At 39.5% G+C, this 23,138-nt stretch overlaps 1 protein-coding gene and 1 long non-coding RNA gene across 4 annotated transcripts in view; both read right to left on the bottom strand.

Annotated features, from left to right (window-relative positions):
• The window catches only part of DACH2 (dachshund family transcription factor 2), a 243,522-nt gene that overhangs the window by 116,492 nt on the left and 103,892 nt on the right, over positions 1-23,138 (bottom strand). For all 3 annotated transcript variants that reach the window (XM_015860389.2, XM_015860388.2, XM_015860387.2), the window contains exon 2: positions 11,672-11,787. In XM_015860389.2, coding sequence (XP_015715875.1) covers positions 11,672-11,787 — 116 coding nt within the window. The remainder of the gene's footprint in view (positions 1-11,671; positions 11,788-23,138) is intronic.
• Positions 21,876-23,138, bottom strand: part of LOC116653324 — a 67,982-nt gene continuing 66,719 nt past the window's right edge. The window contains exon 3 of the long non-coding RNA XR_004306900.1: positions 21,876-22,742. This is a non-coding gene — a long non-coding RNA (uncharacterized LOC116653324). The remainder of the gene's footprint in view (positions 22,743-23,138) is intronic.

Below are 23,138 nucleotides of genomic sequence, written 5' to 3' on the forward strand. Positions count from 1 at the left end.
TATTGCTTCCGATTTCTATCTCTTTTGTATCACTTTTTTGTATCTTTCTTTTTCTTTTTTTTTTTTTTTATTGCCTAGAAATAAACACTGACTTGAAAGGGAAAGAAAAACGGTCACAAAACAGTTTCTAGGATGGCTCTGCCTTTCAAATAAGAAGCACGTTGCATGGGATTTTGGTGCGGGCCATGATACCAAAATGGCTCGGCTAATTGAGGGCAACCTCAAGGTCAGCACAAATTGTCGTGTAGACATAAAAGTCAAGGACAAAAAAATAAAGAGGAAAGGCAGAGTAATATGCTGCAATGAAAAATGGAGATCAAGAGAGACATATTAGAAAGAGAAAGACATCGCCACATCAATGAGCAAAAAACCTATTCTCAGGATATTTTCTTATGCACTATGTACACCGAAAGCTTTCTATTGATGAATACAAATTCTCAGCAGGATTAGGACTCAAGCTTATCTAATATATGGGATTAATAAACTAGTATAAAAAAATATTTCCCAGAAATTTTCTACCAGGAAATACCAAAAACCTCTACCTAAATGGCAAAGCCCACCGAACTGCCACTGAAGGATGGCATGGCTTTCTGGGTCGGCTACATTTGAATAATAGGGTGTTCTTAGCCCAAATAACCTATCGACTCCCATATATAACAAAATTGAGAGACTCTTTCAAGTGTCTCCTAGATTTAGCAGCTGTTGGTCCGACACTGTCAGCAACGCATCCATCTTAATCACAGGATGATCCTTTCAACTTTTAGTTTTGAGGCTCTGATTACTTCCTTCCACCCTTCAAGTCACTTCATATCTGCTCAAGACTCTTATCAGCTCAGAGCACTGGGTGCGTTTGAGTTAAAACAATGTATATGGTTTCTGCTGAACCACATCTTTTTTTTTTAGCGTGTGTATATGCTTGTGTGTTAGTGTGTATGTACATACATACATGTAAGTATGTGTGTATTTTTCAGCTTACAAATAAAGGAAACCTGAACTTAGATGCTTGCAGGGGTCACCTTGTAGGTACCCCTGTTCGTCTGTTCTCATGAGAGCCTGCTGTAGGAAACCCCTGTAACTTCCATTGCCCATCACCCTGGGCATTTTACGTTTTATTCTCATTATTCTTTTTGGTTTTTTCTTTGCTTGAAGTAAAAGACTCCATATGTTTTGCTCTTTTCTTTATTGGAAAATGTTAATGCTGTGTACCAGAGGGCACAGTCAAATGAGGGATTGCCATTTGGACAGAAACACATAACACAAGTATTGCCTAGGGTCTATCACCTGCACGTGTACTTTAATCATATCATAGCTTTTTCTCTTGCAAAAATTTAAGGTAATATTTTGATGCTGAAAACAATATTCAGTGCTCTCCAACTTGTTCCATTAAACTCTTTTAAATTAATTGGTACTTAATGGCCCACAGTTCATAATAGATTTGTTTCCAGTTCCTACAGTGACCCACTTGAATTATATTTGCTTTCAAAGGAAAGCTCAGGCACATGCACTGTTTGTGAATTTTCGATTACATTTAAACTCTTCTTCTTGTATGAATCCCATTGAAAAACTAAAACACTACTTTTAACTGTGCAGCTCCTAACAGTCGGGAGTTCCTTAAAAGGAGAGCACTTGTATTTCACCAGTATACCACGAGAATGCTGTGCGTCTGAAACAGCTCTGCTGTACTGAGCAATTTACATTCACTAAGTGGATTAGCTGAAATAAGCATAATAAATGAAAGAGAATAAAATAAAAAACAATTTCACACTAAATGAAGGCTTGACTTATAGGAAGTGGCAGCTCTGATGGCCCAAGGCACAGAATTAGTTTTGCCACTCGATAATTTGACTGATTCACTCGAGTGGCCAGAAGAGGACATTTTCTGCCTGATTTCAGTGTAATCAAGTCACCTGCTCTGCAATTGCCAGGGCCAAGTCAACTGCACTCTGCTGCATCCCGCCTGCGTGCTGTGTGTAGCAAGAACAGTGTTTTCTGCCTATGAGTGCAGAACTACTGAGCTGTCAATGACAGCAGGATTTATCTTTTTCTTTTTCATACATATTTCATACATACCTCCATGTTACTGCCTACAGCCTGGAGTAGTCTCCTTTCCTATGTATATATATATATATATGTGGAGATGTGGGAAGGCAACTTGGATGACATGATGTTAGTTTCATTCTTGCCTTGCTGAACAGGGGTCGGATTGGTAAATGCAATGTAAGTGCTCATCTTTAAGCACACAACCAGTTTCACTGGTTACAATTTATAGCTAACCTTTCAAAGTAATGACTACATGCTGTATGTTAAAAGAACAGAATCCTGTATTATTATGGAGTATTTTCCCATTATGCAAATATTACATTAATACTCCAACAGGTCCACATCTCCCCTGTACAGAGAACTCCACATCTGGATGCAGATCCAGAAAAGCAGAGGGGCAGGATCACCTCCCTCAACCCACTGGCCACGCTGCTTTAGATGCAGCCCAGAATATAGTTGATTTTCTAGGCTGTAATAACACATTGCTTGCTCATGTCTCCAGCTGGCCAACCATCAGTACCTCCAAATCTATCCACCAAATCCCTGTCTTTCCAATCTGCAGAGAAGGATGTTATCAGGGACCATGTCAAGCACCTTACTAACGTCCAGAGTGATGACATCAATTCCCTTGTCCACTGATGCAGTTAAACCATCATGAACAGTGACAGTGTTGGCCTGGCAGAACCCTGCCTTTGGTGATGCCATACTAGAGATAACTGGAGATACCAATTCCCTCTCTTTCTACCCTTCTTATACATGGGTGCAATGCTGCCTTTTTTTCCAGACGCCTGACCACAACAACTTTTCCAGGTGTCACTGACAGTGACTTGGCAGTGAACTCCTTCAGGCTTCTGGGATTTGTCTCATTGGGACCCATGGATGTATGGATGTTCAGGTTCCTCAACCGGTCTCAAATCTTATCTTCTCTTACAGCAGGGGGTCACGGCTCCCCCAGTTCCCACCTTCTGAACCATTTGCTCGAGTATTGCTGTATTTATAGCTGTTGCCAGTGGAGACAAAAAATTTGTTGAATACCTCGGCCTTCCCATTATCCATTGTTACCAGCCTGCCTGTGTTGCTCACTAGGGAGTGTACACCCTCCTGGACTTTCCTTTTCCAGTTGATGTACCTATAGAAGCCTTTCTTATCCTTCTTTGTGCCCCTTGCAAACCTAATCTGTTAATAAAATGAAAAGGTGACCTTGCCTAATTTAATAAGTCTGTGTAGAAATACTCTTTCAACATGTAAAAGAATTACAAAAAGGTTATCATAGCTCACTTTCATGGGAGAGTACTCTACCTTTTCCAGCTCATTTCTCAGGCTCTTACTGTAATTCATTAGATTACATAAAAACAATGTAGATCATTATATTTTAATAAAGGCTTTCCTTTCCTAATAAAACGTCTGTCATGTACATTCAGGCATGTATTATATAAAATACTTCTCTTTCTGAAGTAAGCTTTTCATATTCAAGCCACAGGCAGTTGTTAGCTCCAGGAATTCATTTTCTTTGCAATGAACTTTAAGACTAATTCGGTTTCTAGACAGAATCCCCCCAAACTCTACACCTGCTACCTTCCAAACAGGCACACCATGACAGCATATCAGTTACTAACAGCATGAAGAGGTTCTCTCTCTTCAGCAAGAGGGCAGGGTACAACACTAGGCTCATTCAGACAGCTTGTTTTTCTCTACATCTGTTCATTTTAACTGCAAAAAAAAAAAAAGTCTATATGATCAGAATGCATTTCCAGTGAAACGTAAATATGGTTGCAGTCACTTAATGACAATGATCAGACAATGAAATCTATGTCAGTGATGATAGTTCCAAAATTAAACCATGTTGCTCCCTAGAATGCTCAGTAAGCAACGTTTTCCTTCCCTCATGAACCCTGATTTGTTGCCAGCACTTGGCATCATGTTGTGCTGCTTGGGAAGGGCTGAAAGAAGTGCATATTCTTCCCGGAGGAAACATCAACTGCAGCCACTGTACCTTCGTGCAGCACAGGTCCACTCTTGCGGAGTGCAGCTCTCATTGCTAACCCTGATTAGCCCAGCTATATGGTAAGATCTTCTCCCCCTGAACACCAGGGAGGTGTCTCCCTGCTTTGCATAGCTGGCCTCGCATTACTCCCTCTTGTTCACACACAGCAGGCTTTGCCTTATTTTAAAACATTTGTCTTCTTTCAGAAAGCTACGCTCTCCTTTTTTCAAACCCAATGCAAAGGTTAACCCAAAAATCATCAGCAGCAAACAAAACATTTCTACCCTTGTCTGTCACTGCCTTGCACCAGGGAAATACTTTGAAAAGGGAGAACTAGCAGTAGCATTTTGCAAGCCACTTTCCTCAAACAAGCAAGATTCCCACCCATAACCTCGCACTCACAAGTCCTAGCTGCTCACATAACTCTGGGCTGCTCCATGAGGCCAGAGAGAACAAAATTGTCATCTTCCCTGTGAATTCCATATCAGCAACCTTTTGGTTAGCATTTTTTCCAACTTCTTTTCAAATATTATGCTGCTGCTTCTCACAAACCCTGAGTTCACACAGGACAACAGAAGGACGCAGAATGGTAGGAGTGGTTGGACATACAGGCACTTCACGAATTCAGTTTGCAAAAGAATCCTTATAAAACATGATCTCCAAACTATCCCAGCAAGTAGTAAAACAGTCACTCATTAAAGCAAACAACTAATGCAATCCACATCAATGGAAATACTTATGTGCTTAATTTTAAAAACACACTTAAGTGTTTTGCTTGTTTAGGACTCCAGAGGTCTGTATGACAAGGACTGAAGCACTGCAGCTGTTAAACTACATTGGAAGTACTTAATCCCTGACCAGAATTATAACTATGGAAATACCAGGATTTACGTACAGCACATGCTTAGTTTTCAATCCAGTGAGATTTATTCCGTTTGATACTTCTGAACAACTTGTAAGAGTGTTGTTTGACCAAGAATTTTGCTAAAATACAGCCTAAGTTTTCCTATGGGAAGCTGCACTACTCAAATCTAATTTAGAACCGAATGCAGCATTTTAAGAGAACATTACTAAACTAAATACAGCAGATTTTAGCATTGCAAATAGATGGGGAATCCACATTTTTCTGCAACCAGGCGCATATAATCGGAACAGTTACAACTGTATCCATTTAATTATATCCTACAATTACATTTCTGTCTCTAACCTCTGACAGACCTGAGCTCTCAAATCATAGGAATAAAACCTGTGCACAGTTATCTTGAGCTTACCAGGCTGTCTGAAATACTGCAGGGTAAATCTAAAGCAAGGAAGACAATCAGTAAGGATCTCTGCTTCCTGCCCCTGACGTTATATTCCAGCATATTTAGTTCTGCTGCTAGCACAAAACTTGCTACAAATGCACGAATCTCGTGCCACCCAAGTAACACCCCCAAATGTGAAGAAGCTTGATCTGCCTACCACATGATTATTGGCTATGTGCATTTGATGAGCCTCTTAACCAGCTACATCAGTAAGACGTTCTCCATTAGCATTAATATAAAAATTATTCAGTGACCTCATAACTTCAGCAAATAAAGAAAATCAGACTCTTACATTAAAATGTAAGAATGTATAAAACATACGCAGTCTGCCTGGGATTCTTACACGAGCATTCATAAGGCATTCAAATGCATTCGATGTGACACTGGTTAAAGCTACCAAGTAGAAAGCGTTTCAGAATGTAATTGTTCAACTTAATCATATAACCATGTAGAAAAATAAAACCTAATAAAAAATCTTCAGTTATAACAGTCCTGCTATTATTATCAAATCAAAGCTCCAGATAACATAAAGAGTTAAAGATAACAAATCTTTTATACCTCCCATTACCATTTTTTGCTTTAGGACATTTCACGACATTGTAAAAAGCTCAAGTAGTTCCAAAGGCAGTTAAAGATGTGATGGAGAGCGGCAGGGAGGTATTAGGATCATTATAGACCTCAATGCCTTAAGACACCAGGCGAAGAAAAAAACTGGTGGAAAAGAATGTCACAGATTATAAGGACAGACAGATGAAAACGTGCTGATTTTGTCAGCCGTGCGGTACCTGGACCAACAATTTCAAATGGTTCCCTTCCACAGGCAAAACAAGACAAATTGTGAGCAGACCTGCCCTATGCGCCCATAGAATCCAGTCTTAATTCTCTCAGTGTGACCATTTCAGCCTAACTTTGCCATCTCAGGAGATAAATTCAGTAGGATCGATTTTTAAGAAAAAAAAAAAAAAAAAAAAACTTCAAATGCTTACAAATGAAAGTATATTACTGAGTTTCACACTTCTTGGACAATAATTAGTAGCTGAGGCTACGTGTAAATTAAATTTACAACAAGGTTAACAATTCAGTAAATTCTCAACAGCTTTAAGTATTCATATATCACAAACCTAATGCCCCCCATGGATAAATCAGACACTAAAAATGGATCTCTGAAGAAAGAAAATATTAAAACAGAGAAGGAAAGGGGAACTGAGCGACTCACGGTCACTCAGATCATCAGAACTCTACTGAATGGCTGTATTTTAAAGAGTAATGATATGATCCCAAATTCCTCATTCACTCGAATTCATGCTCCCTTCAGCACAGAAATGTGCTGGCATGAGATGGGGTGGTACTCAATCATGCGGCATATGCGGTCTTTAATTTTAAAATCCAGCTAAATGGATGTTCTAACATCATTTTTTATCTAAGAACATTTCATGATAAAAGAGTGAGCATGTAACTTATTTGTCAGCTTTACTGTGCAGTGGATAACTTTCCTATGTTACTCACATGAGTTTTCATTTCCCAAAGCTATATGCATTCATTATGACAGTAAAAATGAAGAGTTGCTAAAGAGATGTATGCATTTTTATTACCGTTTGAAAAAACAGATCTTTCTACAGTCCTTTGAGCTTCTGAGTGTGTGATTTGTATAAAATATTTCTCATTTTGGGGACAGAGCAGATGGAGTGCAGGGCACTGTGGGATATGCCATTTATCACAATGACAGTGCGTAGGTAGCACTGATCCTCTCACCACAGGGGGAAGCTAGAGCTGCAAATGCGGAGCGGCATTAAAAGCCCGACGAGTGGAGTTTGGCAACACTTGTACTACTCATTAACTTAATCATATTAATTTATTAGCCATATATATCAAAGTAATTCACTGCTGAATTGTCACCAAGAACAATTTATAAACTGTTAACGTTCCCCATTGGCAGGGAAGTGCTGCAGTATCCTTATCCTCTATGTTTGCCTTTGATTAAAAATAATAATTTCTACCAAGCCAGGTAATGCCAACAATGACAAAGCTGTACATATGTTTCTCATTATAAATGGAACTTTAAAGTGACATCTATGACAACTGAAAGAAAAAAAAAAGGATTACGGCAGACAGTGAAATGAGCCACAGAAATAATATGTAAACATACAAAAATGCTCAGTGAAGTATTTTGAGGAAGCAAAAGGTTCCCTTTAACTCTCAGATCATCTGCTCTCAGAGGTTCTAGGACTGCTGCCAGCCACAGCAGCCCTACATCTAACACCTCAAGAGGTGAAATCTATCCATAAATTTCCCATTAAGTGACCCTGAATGAATGTTTATTCTTCAAATAACTTTCTTAATATCAGACTTCACAGGATGAATACAGACACCCTCAGAACCTGGTTCTGGCACTGCTGGTCTCTGAGCACATGGAGCAGATTTGCTGCCCTCAGTCCCACTGCACATCTCCTAAGGGACGTCCCTGCTGCCCTGCCCCTCAACCCCGGGCACATCTTACAGTTCTACAGCCAGGACAGATCTGCAGGCACTATGGATGCACTCACTTCAGAACAAAACCAAGGAGGAGACCTGTGGAGCCGGTGGCACTGCAGAGTTCCCACAGGCAGCAGGGCCCTGTTGAATGGCAACATGCCCAACTCCATAACAAACAACTGGGAACCCAAGGTGTTGGAAGCATCTGGCCTCACCCATTCTTCTTAAACAGATGCAACAAATACAAGCACTTAAACACTACGGCAAATACTGCTGCAGCTTCTGTGTTCCCTAGAAAGGGAAATCAAATGCAAATCTGAGCCCAAACTCACAGATGTTAAAATCAGTGATATATATTTGACATGGCTGGAAGTGGCCACACCCATCAAATCTCTGATAGTCTAACTCTGTCTCTCCTATCCACCAAAGTGAGTTATGCACCTGAAACTGCCTTGTTTTCCTTTTTAATACACATAATGGATTTCACTTTCTCTCCACACAGCAAACCACTGCTCCAGAGCCCAAAAGTTCCATCAGTATGTCCCGACCGTCTTGTTAAGATATACTGAAGAAAAAGCCCTGTACATTAACAAAAAAAAACCCCAAACGCTTTATCTCCTATTAATGTCACTTCATCACTCTGCATTGTGTGAAGAAAAAGAAGAAAGCCTTTGATAACTGTTCCTCACTGACATATGGGATTTTTCCCTTGCCCTCACAGCAGGCAGGGGCACCACGCTGATTTCAACATTTCCTACAAGAACACAGGAAGCGAAACACTTTCCCCTAAACTAATGCAAAGTGGACAGTGCTCAAATATCAGCTCTTGGGCAGGGTCATTGTGCTGCTCGCTCAAGCCCTTCCCATCAGCATGCATCCCAGGCACACTGCCCCATCGTTCTCAGTCACTGCAGGGTTAGCCACCCTGCTGCTCCAGCCTCGTCCTCAAACATTCCCACTCCCCAAAGGTGGAAGGTAGCTGCAAATATTCACTTAAACTGCCTTCCCGATTTCTTGCCCATAAGAGAAGCTGTAGCCCTCTTTGCCAAGATGTAAAAAATTACATCTCTGCACTGGGAAATGCAGTGTGCCTAATTTAACTACCTGTTTATTATGTGAAAATGACCATGTAAACTGAGCTGACACAAACCAAATGGGTGATGAAAATAACAGCACATTTCAAGGAACGGAAACGCAGATGGCTCACCCAAGTCTGCAGGAAGTTGCTAATCATCGCTCTGTAATACCCTCTACAGACACATCTGTGAGCTCTGTGGTCAGAGCAGCAACTTCTTGAGACGTATCCATCTAACCAGCAGTGCGTATGGACAGCACTGCTTCACCTGAATGTGACCATAGACTGAAGGGGAGGCCAAACTAGAAAATGAAATGGATGGATGACTCATGCTACATCTGCTAACATGGAGTCTGTTACCAAAATGAGTTATCTGAAGAATAAAACTGTTTTGACGGTAATTTGGTCCCATTAAAAATGTCTTAATCATGTAAGAAGAGAGTCTGGTTTTGTTGTTTTTTTTTAATACTGTAGGCAGATGAACATAACCATCTGCAAACCATATACAAGTGAGATCCCAAATAAGTAAATCAACACTTGGCTGATACATAACGCTTTAATATCCTTGCAACTTTTACTCTATTAAACACCACTCAGAAGTCTGGTAGAAAAACCTTCATTATTTAATAAGTGTTAAAATGTTTTTTGTTCTTAGCTCAGCCAAAAGGAAAGAATTCAACTGCAGAAGTGTTGAAATCAACCAGAGGAAAGCAGACAGTAATTAAGTGAAAACAGATATAAATAAAGCTAATGGAGGCTTCATATCCCAGGTGCTCCATCAAGGCTGAAACAGCTTAGATCCCCCACTGAGTTTACAAGTGGCTCTTTTGGCACCCTTCCTTATTCAGCACTTACCCCAGCTTCCTCTGTGCTGCTTTTCTTTATGAACAAAACAAAACTGAACCTTCAGGAGCTCTGAGTCCTGAGACTACACAGCCATTGGTGCAGAGCACCCGTGTCACAGGCTGGCTACCCCCAGGAACCCATCTCACCCGGGCCCTCAGCTACTGATGCTTTGGAACTGTGTGTTTTCCCTTGCCTGCAACTTCATCTCAAACCTCCCTTTCAGCCGCTTGAGGCACATTGTGTGTGACTCCTGCCATTCGGTCACACAAAGGTTTTCACATACCGCTCACAAGGTCAGAAGGCAGCCACCCTGGGCCTCAGCTGAAAGGCAGCACTTGAAGGCAGTCCTCCACAATTTAAATTAAGTGGGATGTGTCCCAGTCACCACTTCAGACTACGAAAAAAGTCAAAGTCTAGAAATAACTGAGTTGCAAACATTTCTATTCAAACACTGTAATACTTAATATATGTGAGATGCTGTGTCTAGGTATTATTTTACTGTGCAACGCAGGGTTTGCCCAGTATTTTCCAATTTAAAGAAACATGGTAGTGTGCATTAAAAAAAAAGGTGGAAAAGTACTATGCAATATTCCAGATTTCTGATGAGTACGATGACTCTTGTGCTATCCTGGCTATTGGTAATAACACAAACAATTAAATATCCATGAAATTCCTGGGCTAAGTACATGACATTGCCACTAAAACTGTTGGTTATTAGTTATGAGTAAACATACAATTCCCAACCTCTGCTATACGTATTTACAGTATGTGAAGTTGAACTTGTTTGATTGTGGCATCTGGATGTACTAAAAGGCTTTTATACTTACATTAACTACTATGGGTTTCTGTGACTATTGCTTAGGAACATTTCTTTCCATTTCCACAGAAAAGGGTTATTGGTTCTCTGTGAAATCGTCATGACACTGGGAGTTGTAGGAGGAATCAGAGACCTCAGCTTTGTCACTCTCCCGAACCCTGGGACCCAGTGAGGCAGTCAGTCACAACGCAACAGGTTTTGCAAGCAGAGACCACAGTCACAACATTAGAGACAAACCGAATTCTATGGTTGCTGTGAGCTGCTCTCTGCATTCTGCTAAAACCTTTAAGTTTGTTGTCAGAGATACAACGTGTTTACACTGGACTTTGACAGTAATCCTAAAACTGCTAAGCCTCTTGAATATTTAAATAATTACTCTTCACAATATAGTCTGTCAATATAGTTGTATCCTCTTGATTTTATTACCAAAATAAACTCGCTTGTCTTTGGCATGCCATCAATTAATAAAAAATTAAAATATTCATCAAGATAGCTTAATTAGGGACTTAAGACTTTACTAATAAATAATAAAGTGGAATAAAATACCTTGCATTAAATTTTGAGTAGAGATTGCTTGTAATTTCACATTTTTATGCTTCTTTTTATATTATGATATTTAATGTAGACTATTAAAATAGAATCCACTGTGGTAACTTGAACTTATCTGCTTTTTGAGTGTTTCTTCTACAGCTCGTAAAAGCATTTTGCTATCTTCCCAGCATACATTAACGATGTTACAATACAATACACATTAGCCACGCTGTTCATATCCCATGAGAACTAAAACACACATGCATTTGAAAGGAAGAAATGCATGCTATGGGGCTTTCTGAGACAATTGTTCATTTTCTCTCTCTTTTTCTTTTTTTTTCCCCTTTTAACTAAAATAACATTTAATGGAATTTCCTGTAAGGAAATTACAATTAATAAAGACCTAAATTACAAATCCACTAGATTTCAGTCACTGCGGCAACAAAACAGAATTTTCATGAACACTCAAAAAATCCAATAACGTAACCTCTGGTAAAGCTTGAAAAAGCCCTGAAGGACAAGGCACTTAGATCAATATTATTTTATTCTAACTGCTGTGCAGTATGAAGAGATGAGGCTGATCATCTGATGGATTTTATTACCTGTCGGAGAGATAAGGCCTGGTGATAAGAGGCCTGGAACTCCATGGGGCAGAAGACGTGCATTTTCCTGTATCGCAACTCCAAGTGAACGCTTCGGGGGTCTTCCCGGCCGTGAGCTGATGAAACAAGAAGACAAATGAAAACTTATTTTATTTTTCAAATATTAGCTTACTGCATATTATAAATGTAAAAAATATGCAAAATATCAAAAATGCATAAGAATATATTAGCAGTTCTTGCCTAGGAGGAAAAAAAAAAAACGCTCAGTCAATTAAGCATACAACAATTGTATAGACTTCAAATGAACTAACAACATGCTGTCAAACAGCACCTACAGTTAGCACAGCTCTAAGCTCTACGTCACATAAACGACCAGCAAACTTTTATTTTCCTCCACTAAAACGGCAAAAACAAATCAACCCAGATCCCAGTCCTAACATATCACTACTTTGCTGATTAATACGTGTTTCTCAGCATTCCTGTCTGCAAAACAGAGCACAAGAAATTTACATGCACATTCGTTAAGCCTTGAAAAGCAACTGGATGCATTACTCATCTCACAAACTAAGGTTTTGGGTACTGTACATTAATGATCCAATGACTGGAGGGACACCAGGGCTATTCAGATTACATCTTCCAGAATTTACTAGCTCAGACTAAAATGAATATAACCACACTGCTTCACTGCTTCAGACAGCCTGGTTTTAGGGAGGCATCCCCACATTCACATCTCCATAATCCACGTACTAGCCAATCTCTTCCATTGCCCAAGGTTTTCCAGTTCTTACAGGTCACTAACAGAGAGAGGTCTCACCAGTAACTGCTTCTCAGTCTGAGCCATGCACATGCACCATGCAAGACTGAAAAGCTCAAATTTCAACACAATGCAATCTTTATGATATTAACTGCCGTGTTCTGAATCATGGCAGGTAACAGCCTGTTTCTAAAGACTCAGCACTAATTTAACACTCAGCTTTTCCAAAACTGACTACGTCATGGACTGAGCTGTGATTTTGATTACCACACATAGGTTAAACCAAGAATGTCCAACCTGTCAAAAACTCACCATCCCCAACCACCTTATGAATTAGGACTGCTGTTTTTAATCCAAAATGCTGAAGATCTGAATATTCATTTACATTATCTATTTTCCATCTATCACATTTATCTTTTAAGTCAGTACTGCCTACAGGAAATCATGCTATACAGCTACCACCATAACACAGATTTACAGAGCAAAGACCCATTTGAATCAACTTTCCCAAGACAAACAATAAAAATATAACCTCCCAGTGTTTGTCAAAGTACTCCTGTTTCCTTTAGATCAAAACAACTTTTACTTTGCTGAATAATAGAGCTCTTGACAAAATATAGTGAAACATTGTATGAAGTAACTAAGCTGCAACAATGAATGAGGTTTGAATAGAGAGCATTTCCAAAATGACTTCAAGTCCACAGACATTTCTGTTAAAGCTCACTCCATCAACTTGCAGTGCCAAAGCTCTCCATCACTGTAAGACAAACTCTGTGTTTAAATGAAGACAACTTCCAGCAGCACTGCGCAGAGGTACCATTAACGCGTTCATTTTTCACACACTGTGCTAGTGCTATTTTGTTTTACTGTACATCAAGGTAGCACAAAATCATTTTTTCAGTTTATTATTTTATCTCTATATAACTACACTGTCCTTTTTTTAGCTTCAGGGGTTTTTTTTCCGTTTTACTTTGTTATGCTTTATCATATGATGGCTTTAAAATACAGCTTACTATGAAAGCCCAGACTCACGAGGCTATAATGAGGTAACCCTAAAATAACAGCATGCAGATTTCACAGGAAGTTAGCTGCACAAATGGATTATCTATTAAAAACACCTGCTGAATGACCATCTACCATACACTATCAGGCTTCTATCACAAAACATTCCCTTCTCAAGCTCCAATTCTACAAAATATTTGCAAAAGTCTGTACGTTGATATAAGCTGCAATAAAAATTTAAAAAAATTGAACACTTCAAAAAGAATTAATGAAGAAACATTTATGATTTATTGTTTTTGATGGATCACAACCAAGGTTTCTTCTTGGGAGGACACCACAGACCAAAACAAACATGCCATGTGCTTTGCCTTATCACAGACCACGCTGCTGCCAGGGCTGGGGCTGCCAAGTTATGAAACTCACTTGTCTGTCTTCACCTTTCCACTGCCCACACAGTGTAACTCTTATCACCTCAGGACGCCTGGAATTTTGATTCACATTTTCCATTTAAAACATCTTCAACCCTCTCAATTAAGAGAAAGTTTCTAATGAATGCCTTCAGAAGGAAAGCAGGATTATCATTTCAGAGGAGTAAGACATACTTTATGATTCTATAACTATTAACTTTGAAACGTTAGCAGCACTGCCATAAACATATGAAATGTATTTTAATATCATTTCCCCTGATCTTTTCACACTTAGCTCTTCTATTGCAGCTTCTTTTCCACTTTTCCCTTTGTGTCATTAAAGGAAGTTAAGTACTTGAAGCCGCATTTCTTCCTCATTGATAACAAAGGAAGCAAGAAGCTGAATGATCAGCTTTGAACCATTTCTAACATTTCTTTACATTTTGAATTTGCCATTAATTTGCCTTTAAGAAAAGAAAGCGACTCACCCCTCAATCAGATGTTACTTCAATCAGAAGCTGCTGGCTTACAGATATATCTTAAAATTATTTTAAAGTAGATTTATTAACACAGTCAAGACCACAGAGTCTAAAGGAGAAGTACAATACATTTTCCCATTAATATCTATCTGGTAATCACATCCTTTTTACTGTATGAGCGCAAATAAATGGGCCAGCTCTAATGAAATTCTATTATTATCCCTAAAAAACAACCCAAAACCAACACAGAAAGAGCATCAAACCTCTGAGTCATCAATTACTTGCCAAGAGAGATGCTGGAGGCTTGAGGTTTTACCTGTGCTTAGGCCATGGTTATTCAGCTCTTCCCATTATCCTGCCCTGCCAAAAAGGCACTAAATTTGAAAGAATGACCTGCCAGGACAATATGATCTGAATATAGTTCATGTATTCTGTTCAGAATGAAATTCATCAGAGAATAAAGTACACTCTAATGAATATATCTGACTGTTGAAAATTATATAGAAAGTGTTGAGAGATCACTCATCGTGTGAGTTTTTCCCTTTATTTTCCACTCCTGTTGAGATCTAACATTGTTATTTTTCCTCAAAACATTCCGAGGATTTTTTTATTTGGAAGTTTCTATCAACCCCAACTTTTAAAATTCTATTTTGCAACCATTACAGACAAGCATTTAATGGAAAACCCTCAAATTCATCCACACTTGTAAAATATAAATAATCAGTGGAAACATAAAGCACATTACTGTTGATGTACGATAGTGCTCTACTTTTATGCTTCAAATATGAGAGATTTACTGGAATCAAAAGTGAATTTGCATATTCATCAAGACAAATAAACACGTGGTGATTTAACTAGGAAACTGTTATTTGGATGACAATTTAATCAGCACAGGTTGAAAGGTCCATCACTGCAGCATCCTGTTTCTGCTAAAATATTGATTGCGTTACTGATTTCAGTAATGCTTTATTTTACAGGGCACAAATAACCATGTAATTACTCTTTAATTGAACGGTAATTGCTTGCTGGCAATTATTTGTTAAGTTTTGGAGTTTAATTACCAGGTTATTTGTGTTTCGTGAAATAAAATGTTATGTATTAGTAGCCTTAAATGTTTTTTGGTATGAATGGTCTGTCACAACTAGAAAAGTAAGTTGGGATGGTTTGAGTTTGACAAATAACACTCCAACGCCACCCCTATTATTAAAAGAATCAGATGAATCTTTGAATGCTTTCCCTTTGCAAAATTAACATTAGATGTAACATTTGTAAGATAAATGGACGAATACTGTACCACAGAAGCATGATTTCCTCTGGGGTCTAGTCCAGCATTTAGCATAATTTATCCTGATGTTTTGCTTTTCGTTCTCTGGGCCTCTTTACAGGAACTGAAATAGTATCCTAACCTCTTGAGAGCAAAGAATAAACCAAGTAGAAATATATTTCAACAGTACTTCATATTTCTGCAACTGAAGTGGATTACCACCAGCACATTATTTTAGCAGCCTATAAACTTTGTAGAGTTGGCAGTTAGCTAGATAACAAGGGAAAGCATTATGTCTCGCAGTGTCAATGAGATATGACACATTCTGTGATGTATTTATCCCACGTTGTGATAGATGAGGTACCCAATACTTTGATCGTTAAAATCTGAATTTTACCATTACACTTCCATTTTTGTCATCAGCTATTTACGAACTGGCAGTACACGGTTTAGCGAGGACTGCTGATTTTGTTTTTGCAAAAGATATCCAGTTAATAAATTAATTATTGATTCCACGAGGCTTGAGATATGTGGCATAAAAATATGCTAGACTTGTGATTTAGGAAACTCTCATACATGCCGCATGTTTCTTCAACAGCAATGTATTTTATTAGGCTTAGAGGAGAAATACAGAAGTAGTGTATCACACGTTGTGTAAATTGCTCTGCTAACAGCGGCTGTAACTGGTGCGAGCGCTTACCAATGAAAAACCACCTCAGCTGCTTTTCTGCAATTCAAACAGGACCAGAAATTACAACTTTGCTTTCCTCAAAGATCACGAAATACAGGCTAGTGATTGTGAAAGGTGCTCTTTGAAGTCTTTATCAATAAACATAACATTCCTGATAACTTCAGTTAAAGTCATTTCCTTTTATTACCGTAAGATTTTTAGTTGCAGCACGGATTAAAAATAATCTCCTTGCTTTGGTGTTTATTACAACATTTCAAAGATGCCAATGGTAGTTAAACTCTACCTGACCTCTCAGTGTTTGAGAAGAGAAGCAAACTCTGACCTCGCAGCAACCTGATTCTGTCTCCTCTCAGCGCTGGCAAACTGATCACTTGTCTAACCATTGCAGGACATTGGATCGCCAGCCACATCAAAGGCAACAAGAGCCAATTCAGCAGGAGGAAAAAAGTCACCCATGCAAAATGGGCAATTAACATTAATCATACATGAAGTTGTTTGAGCTGATAACTAGAACCTGGTCCCTATGGCAACTCTCATAAAATAGTGCCCACACTGGCACAAGGAGCCGCGGCTCATCTTCCACAGGGCTCCCTCCTCCCTGCATCCTACAGAAGGAAATTGCAGAGGAAAGCTCTGACCTCCAAACAAAGTCTTCTCACTCGATTCTCCGGCTTTTTCAGTGAGGAAGGTCCTGAATATCAGCCTCACTAAAAATGTCAGTGGAACTATATTCCTGAAGTTACATACATGAATCTGAACCGTTGTTCTGTCATTATGAATTGGTGTTACTGTTACAACAAAAAGGACTGCTTAACACTACTGAATTCTTCAGAGGTGGGATTAAAGTGAATACTGCATTTTTATCAGCTTTACCATTAAAAATGTGAAGTAGCACAGTACCATCATGTCCTTCCTAAAAATCACAGAGACAGTCCTACATAGACCTGAATAATACTGCATATAATTCCCCTGTCAAGGAGTGCATCAGTTAGCTCGGAAACATCCCCGCTGACATCTGCTGTATGTGCAGCTATGCCAGCAAGCATTTACGTCAGCTGAGCCCCATCAGTGCAGCCACAAAGCACCGTTCCCCTCTCACAGGTTCCAGGAACCCCAGCTCCAGCCCACAGAGGCCCAACAACTCCAGCCTGCATCCAACTCCAGACTGCGGGCGGGGAAAAGAGCAGCTTGAAGGCAGAACTGCTGCACCACAGCGAGTGCTCCAGACATGGTGAACTCTTTCTGCAAGCAGCATTTCAGTGTTTGTGACTTCCCTTCGTTCTGCACCCACCAGCACAGACAGCACTGATGAAGAGGAGCTGGAAGTGAGTATCACCAAGTCTGTCTGAATGTCCACACTCAGTCCCTCTCCCCTCACTGAAGGGCTGACAGCCTCTCAGCCACACAGCAATCCACCATCTTCTAATAAAACTCTTCATTTTGGTACCAATTCTGTTCCCATCCTTCAACAAACCAAAGCAACACCCATCAAGCTGGATACCATTATTTTGCTGAATACATCACACCAGCAGTTATCAAGTGTTCTATAGCAATGTACAAGAAGCCATCAAACACTCCAGGATAAGAGGCAACAGCGAAACGCCAGAGAAGCAGCCCCAGTCTTTGGAGTTCACTCAAAGATGTTAAGGCTGGAATTGGCCTCAGGAGGTCACCTGCTCTCTCTACCTCTGCCCCAAGGCAGAATCATGAGCGATCAAATCATTCCTGACAAATGCTACTCCAGCCTGCCTCTGCAAACCCTCCATGCTGGAGACTTCATGACATCCCCAGGCAACCCACAGCAATGCTCAGGCCAGCCCTCCTGTCAGGACAGGTTTGCTGGGGAGAGAGGGGTGACATCTAACCTAGTTTTCCTTGGTTTAATTAAAGCAAGGTACTTTTTGTCATCTACTCAACAGACATGGAAAAGCCCTTACACTTTCTTGGTTAACAGACACACTTCAAATTTCTGAGGGCTTGTCATGTTTTGCCATTGTGAGGTTTTCACACATAAAGATAGATCTGTGCTCACCAGAGGATCTTCTCAAGAGCAGAGAAACCCCATATTCCAACATGCTCTAAAATATGCCAATCTATTTATTTCACAGATGCAAAGTTGCACCCATGTCCTCTTGGGAGACCTGCCTTCCTTGGCAAGCCCAAGAAATCCACCCACCTGGGGAGAGGAGACACAGAGAGCTCTGCTTTATCCTCCCTTTTTAGCCCACAGCAAGCTCTTGGTTTCCACATTTCCCACAGCAGAGTTCAAATATATCTTCCAATTATTAATACCAGTGTTGACATTTTCTTGATAAAGATTCATTAAATTTTTTCTTTGTCAAAGAGAGAAAGGTGATGGAACAGACAATTTAAGAGCCGACTACTCACCTGACATGAAGTATAACTGTGAAGCTATTTTATACATCATTTGCTTGACCTAGTTACAGTTCTTCTAACCCCAAATGTTCACATAACGTGACCATCAAATCATGAAAATACATTAAATTCAAATGTTTTCTATGTTTCATTTTACAACCTTTTTCTGAATCTTGATTTACTAGACCCATACTACCTGAAGATATAAGAAGTGTCTCAACATTCTTGCTATTTTTTTTCCTGTCAAGTAACACTTTTCACATCACCAGATTTCAGTATTCTGTCGACTCACGCTGTACACAAGACAGAAGGCCTAAGTAACGCACCGCACCATTTCAATTTTAGGCTATGTCAGTAATAAAATTGAAAGCATTGCTACAGCTTCTGTATGTATACCCCCAATAATTTAATATAAATAAATCAAATTAGTACATGTATCAGTCAAGATGCAGCGGCATGGATAAAATACAGTTCATTTAGCAACTTGAGATCTTACCCAGTGTGTCCTGCTGTTGGCTCTCTGTTGCTGTCATAATCTCTAGCTGGACTAAAGCCTGTCTGTGCTGTAATCATGCCATATACCACACTGTTCTGTAAAAGGAAGCCCACTTAGAAGAATACTTAGGCTTTTTTCACCTGCAACTTAGAAGCTCAGGACTGATATAAACAGATGTGAAGGCAGGCACTGAGAGCAGCATAGGAGTAAATATGCTCCAACCAGGCAACAGTTTATGTCGGTAAAGACATAAAGCCAAGCCCTTAATGGATAACCTTCTCCAGGAAGCACACAAAATGTTAGCAATCCTCTTTCAGTAACCCTCAAATGCAGTACACAGACAGGACCACATAGGTCTCTACTACCAGCCCCTATTCACCGTGTATTTTTTCAGAGCCTGATGGGCTTCCTTCCCCAACTGACAGCTCAATTTCTGGGCTGTCAGCAAGCGCTGCCCTGGGCAGAGGACATCGCTCAGCCCAGCCATCATTCCTGGAAGACACAGAAACCAAAATCAAGACCATGGGACTGAATCATGAACTGTCCCTTCAGCAGCGTGTGAGGACAGTGTGGTGACAACACATAGTCTCAATCTCACCTACAATGAAAATACCCAATTTTTCAAGTGCTCTTTTACAGTTTCCACATACATACTTCTAAAACATTTGCATGGATACTCTCAAAACAAGGAACCATCATCTATTACACATCCTAGTGATGCTTCATATATGCCTGAAGTATATTGCATCCTTACTAGTTTTATTTTTGACCTGTATCTGAATTCAATGCCAATTTAGGAGAACATTACTGTAAAGAAAGGTTTTGAAATACTGCTGTTTTCCACTGAGCCGAACTGAATAAGATTCAATTCAATAAAACTTGTAAAAAATGTGACTGTTTAAGCCTATTATCTATAGACAAAAACCTAATAGCAAGCACTTGACATATTTACAGCTCTCTGTAACAAACAACCCACAAGAGATGATAGCTAATACTGTCACAGTGCTATATTATAGCACGGCAGCACGTTTTCATAGTAATTCAGCTTCAATGCAACGGGAAACTGCTTTTTCTTTAACTGATTTTGATCTCTGCATTACAAAGTTCAGTGCATTCAGAATTTTGCAAGGACTCTCCAAAATTCAGCAACTGAGAACAGAAATCTATCTTTCAAAGAATAACAAATGAAAGAAGACAGAAACAGTCCTCTGCAGCACCCTTTGCACCTATATCCATGCTGAAAAGGTTTGTTCACAGCAATCAAAATGAGCCTCTGTGATGTTTCCAAAAGGAATCACCTGCCTGTTAACCTTCACAACATGGGAAGGACTCTTTAGTTAGGTGGTGATCATGAATAGTGTGAAGTTGAAGAGGCAGTACAGTTTAGCAGTGTACACTGTTATACGTTTACCCTTCCAGATTTTGGGGCTGTTAGTACTGAGTTACTTTGCCAGCTATTCAGACAGATAATGTAAATATTTCTAATGCAAAATCACAAAGTTATTTTTAAACAACAAAGTGCAAAGCTTTAGGACCATGGAAGTACGGAAAAGGCAGAAGAAGTAATTTCCAAATTCACATTAGATTGATCTTTAGAATCTCCCTGCTGCCCTAAGATGCTGCTACAGTGGGCCCTGTGCGTTGACACCCTGCCTGCCAGCAAGGCCCTGCACGTGTGAGGCATGCACTGACCAGGTGGCCCATCTGGTTTTCAGCTCAAGGCCTTTCTAGTCATTGGATATGTTCTCACCTTTTCCCCATCTTTGAAGAATGTGCTCCATAGAAATTCTCTCCTCACGGTGAACAAATCATGTCTTAACGTTTTTGGCGGTAAATTCAAAGGTCACGTTTTGTCAGGACTCATTCCACATCAAGCACTTTGCTAAATGAGCCCTATTTACAAAGCACGCTTAGATGGCAGAAGAACCGGGTGTCTGTGAGAACAGATAAACTTCACACCTTGTCCGCTGTGGAAGGGATCTACATGCTATCACACTTAGGTGTGCAGAAATGGCCCTGCTTGTATTGGCGACATTCAGACACACTATGCCAATAACTGTAAGAAACCAACAAGAGAAAAAGCCTAAGTAAATCCAAGGCACTACGAAACCACACGAGCTATTTACAGGTTCAGGGATTTCCTGAAATAAAATATTTCCTAGATTAGATACAATGGTTTATCAGAGAAGTCGTACCTGCTGACGGGTTCTTAAAAAGATCTCCCTTCAGATTGAACAGTTTGTCTCTGCCCAAAAGTATGTGCTGTGCTAACCTACCGGCATCCACTTCCTTACCCCTCTGCATGTACAAACAACATTTTACTTGGCTTCCAGAAGGCAGAAAATACAAAATGTGTGTCGGTTTGTATGGCAACAAACTGTGTAAGCACAGTCCCACCCCCACCAGGGGAAATACAGCCTTGCTACTGACTTCAGTAGAATCAACCAGAATACATCATCCATTCAACTCATTGCTCTTTAGTGAAAATGTTGTTGTTTTTTTTTTTTAAAGCTGTTGAAAAAGTCTAAAAGATTTCAAGCAAAAGAGTGTTTGGAACCAGATTTCCTGGGGATAAATGAAAGACATACGTTTCCATGACTGCCAGCCTACTAAATTTTGCAAGCATAAATATTTACCTAGGACTAGGGGGTGGGGAAACCACCATCCAGCCCCTTCCAAGTTTAAATACTGCAACACAGAGGTCATTATTTATAAATAGAAATAGGGAGCACATCTTTTCCGTGTGTATTTCTATCATGCTTTTCATCCACTCCATATGCCTTCTATTATTAACATTCTTACACCAGAAAAAAATTTGTGTCACTTGCTCACACTGTATGCATTCATTTTCTTTAGGCTTTCTTGTGGTTATTGATTTCCTGCTTTGTTGAAGCGGCTTTGTTTCTTTCTCAGCGTGCTGCCCATTTTAAAACAACAGTTGTTGAACAAATAAAAAAATATTCTGAAATTAAATTAGTTCTGTCTTCATTTGTTTTTATCTGAGTTAAATGCAAGTGGCACATTTCCCCTAATAAAAAGGAAATACTTAATGCCTCCCAGTATGCAGAGCAAATCAAGTAAAATTTTTCTTTTCTAACAAGGCATTTATTTTGTTTTAATTGAAAACATGAAAGAAAAAGTATAGTAAAAATAAAGCCTCTTTTGTATTCATTAGTTGTTATCACTGCTGTGGTCAGTGTCTTAAAATCAACAGAAAGATTTTCTGGTCCAGGGCCAAATTAAGCCCTATCTTGCTACACTTGAAATCATTAAAAGAATCCTTTTTTTTTTTCGTACAATGCATGTGGGATCATGCTTTAACACTGTTATCATTTATCCTGCTGAGCAGAATAAGTTAATCCTCTTCCACAGGACCAGTCCTAGATATGCCCAGGTTTCACATAGCAAAGATGCAGATGAATACAACTATCATTTTATCAACTACACAACCAAGAAAAACAGCTTCTTTTTTTTCGCAGGTGACAGTTCCAACATGCTAGATGTTGTTTTGATGCTGTATGTTTGACAAATGCCAGTTCCAGGGTTCCAAGGCTTGTCTTCCCTCTCTCTTCCAACACGCTTATTAACTGAACTCTGCTGAACTACAGAAAAACAAAGTAGGAATTATGGAGACACAGTATTAAGGCTGAACTCTTGTCAAGTTTTCTGCTAAGAGCATACAACAAAGCGCTGATTATTTGGAACCCAATAGCTCCTCTACATTTTCCTTCTCTGTGTTCTACAGTAGATCTTCCTTTGGTAATGGGAGACATTTCCTGCTCTAGCATCTTCCTTATCATCACACCTGTAAGAAAATTGCACACTACTGCTCTATGCATAAGAGTTATTTTCAAAAGCGATGGGTTTTATATACTTCATTGTTATTAGAGAAAAAAATCACAATACACCTTTCATGTTGAATACACTGCATGTTTTGGATGCAGTATTTTTATGAAGGACTCGTGGAATAATGACATCACCAAACAGCAGAGAGGATT

This window comes from Coturnix japonica, chromosome 4, assembly GCF_001577835.2.
Source record: "Coturnix japonica isolate 7356 chromosome 4, Coturnix japonica 2.1, whole genome shotgun sequence".
NCBI classification, from domain to species: Eukaryota; Metazoa; Chordata; class Aves; order Galliformes; family Phasianidae; genus Coturnix; species Coturnix japonica.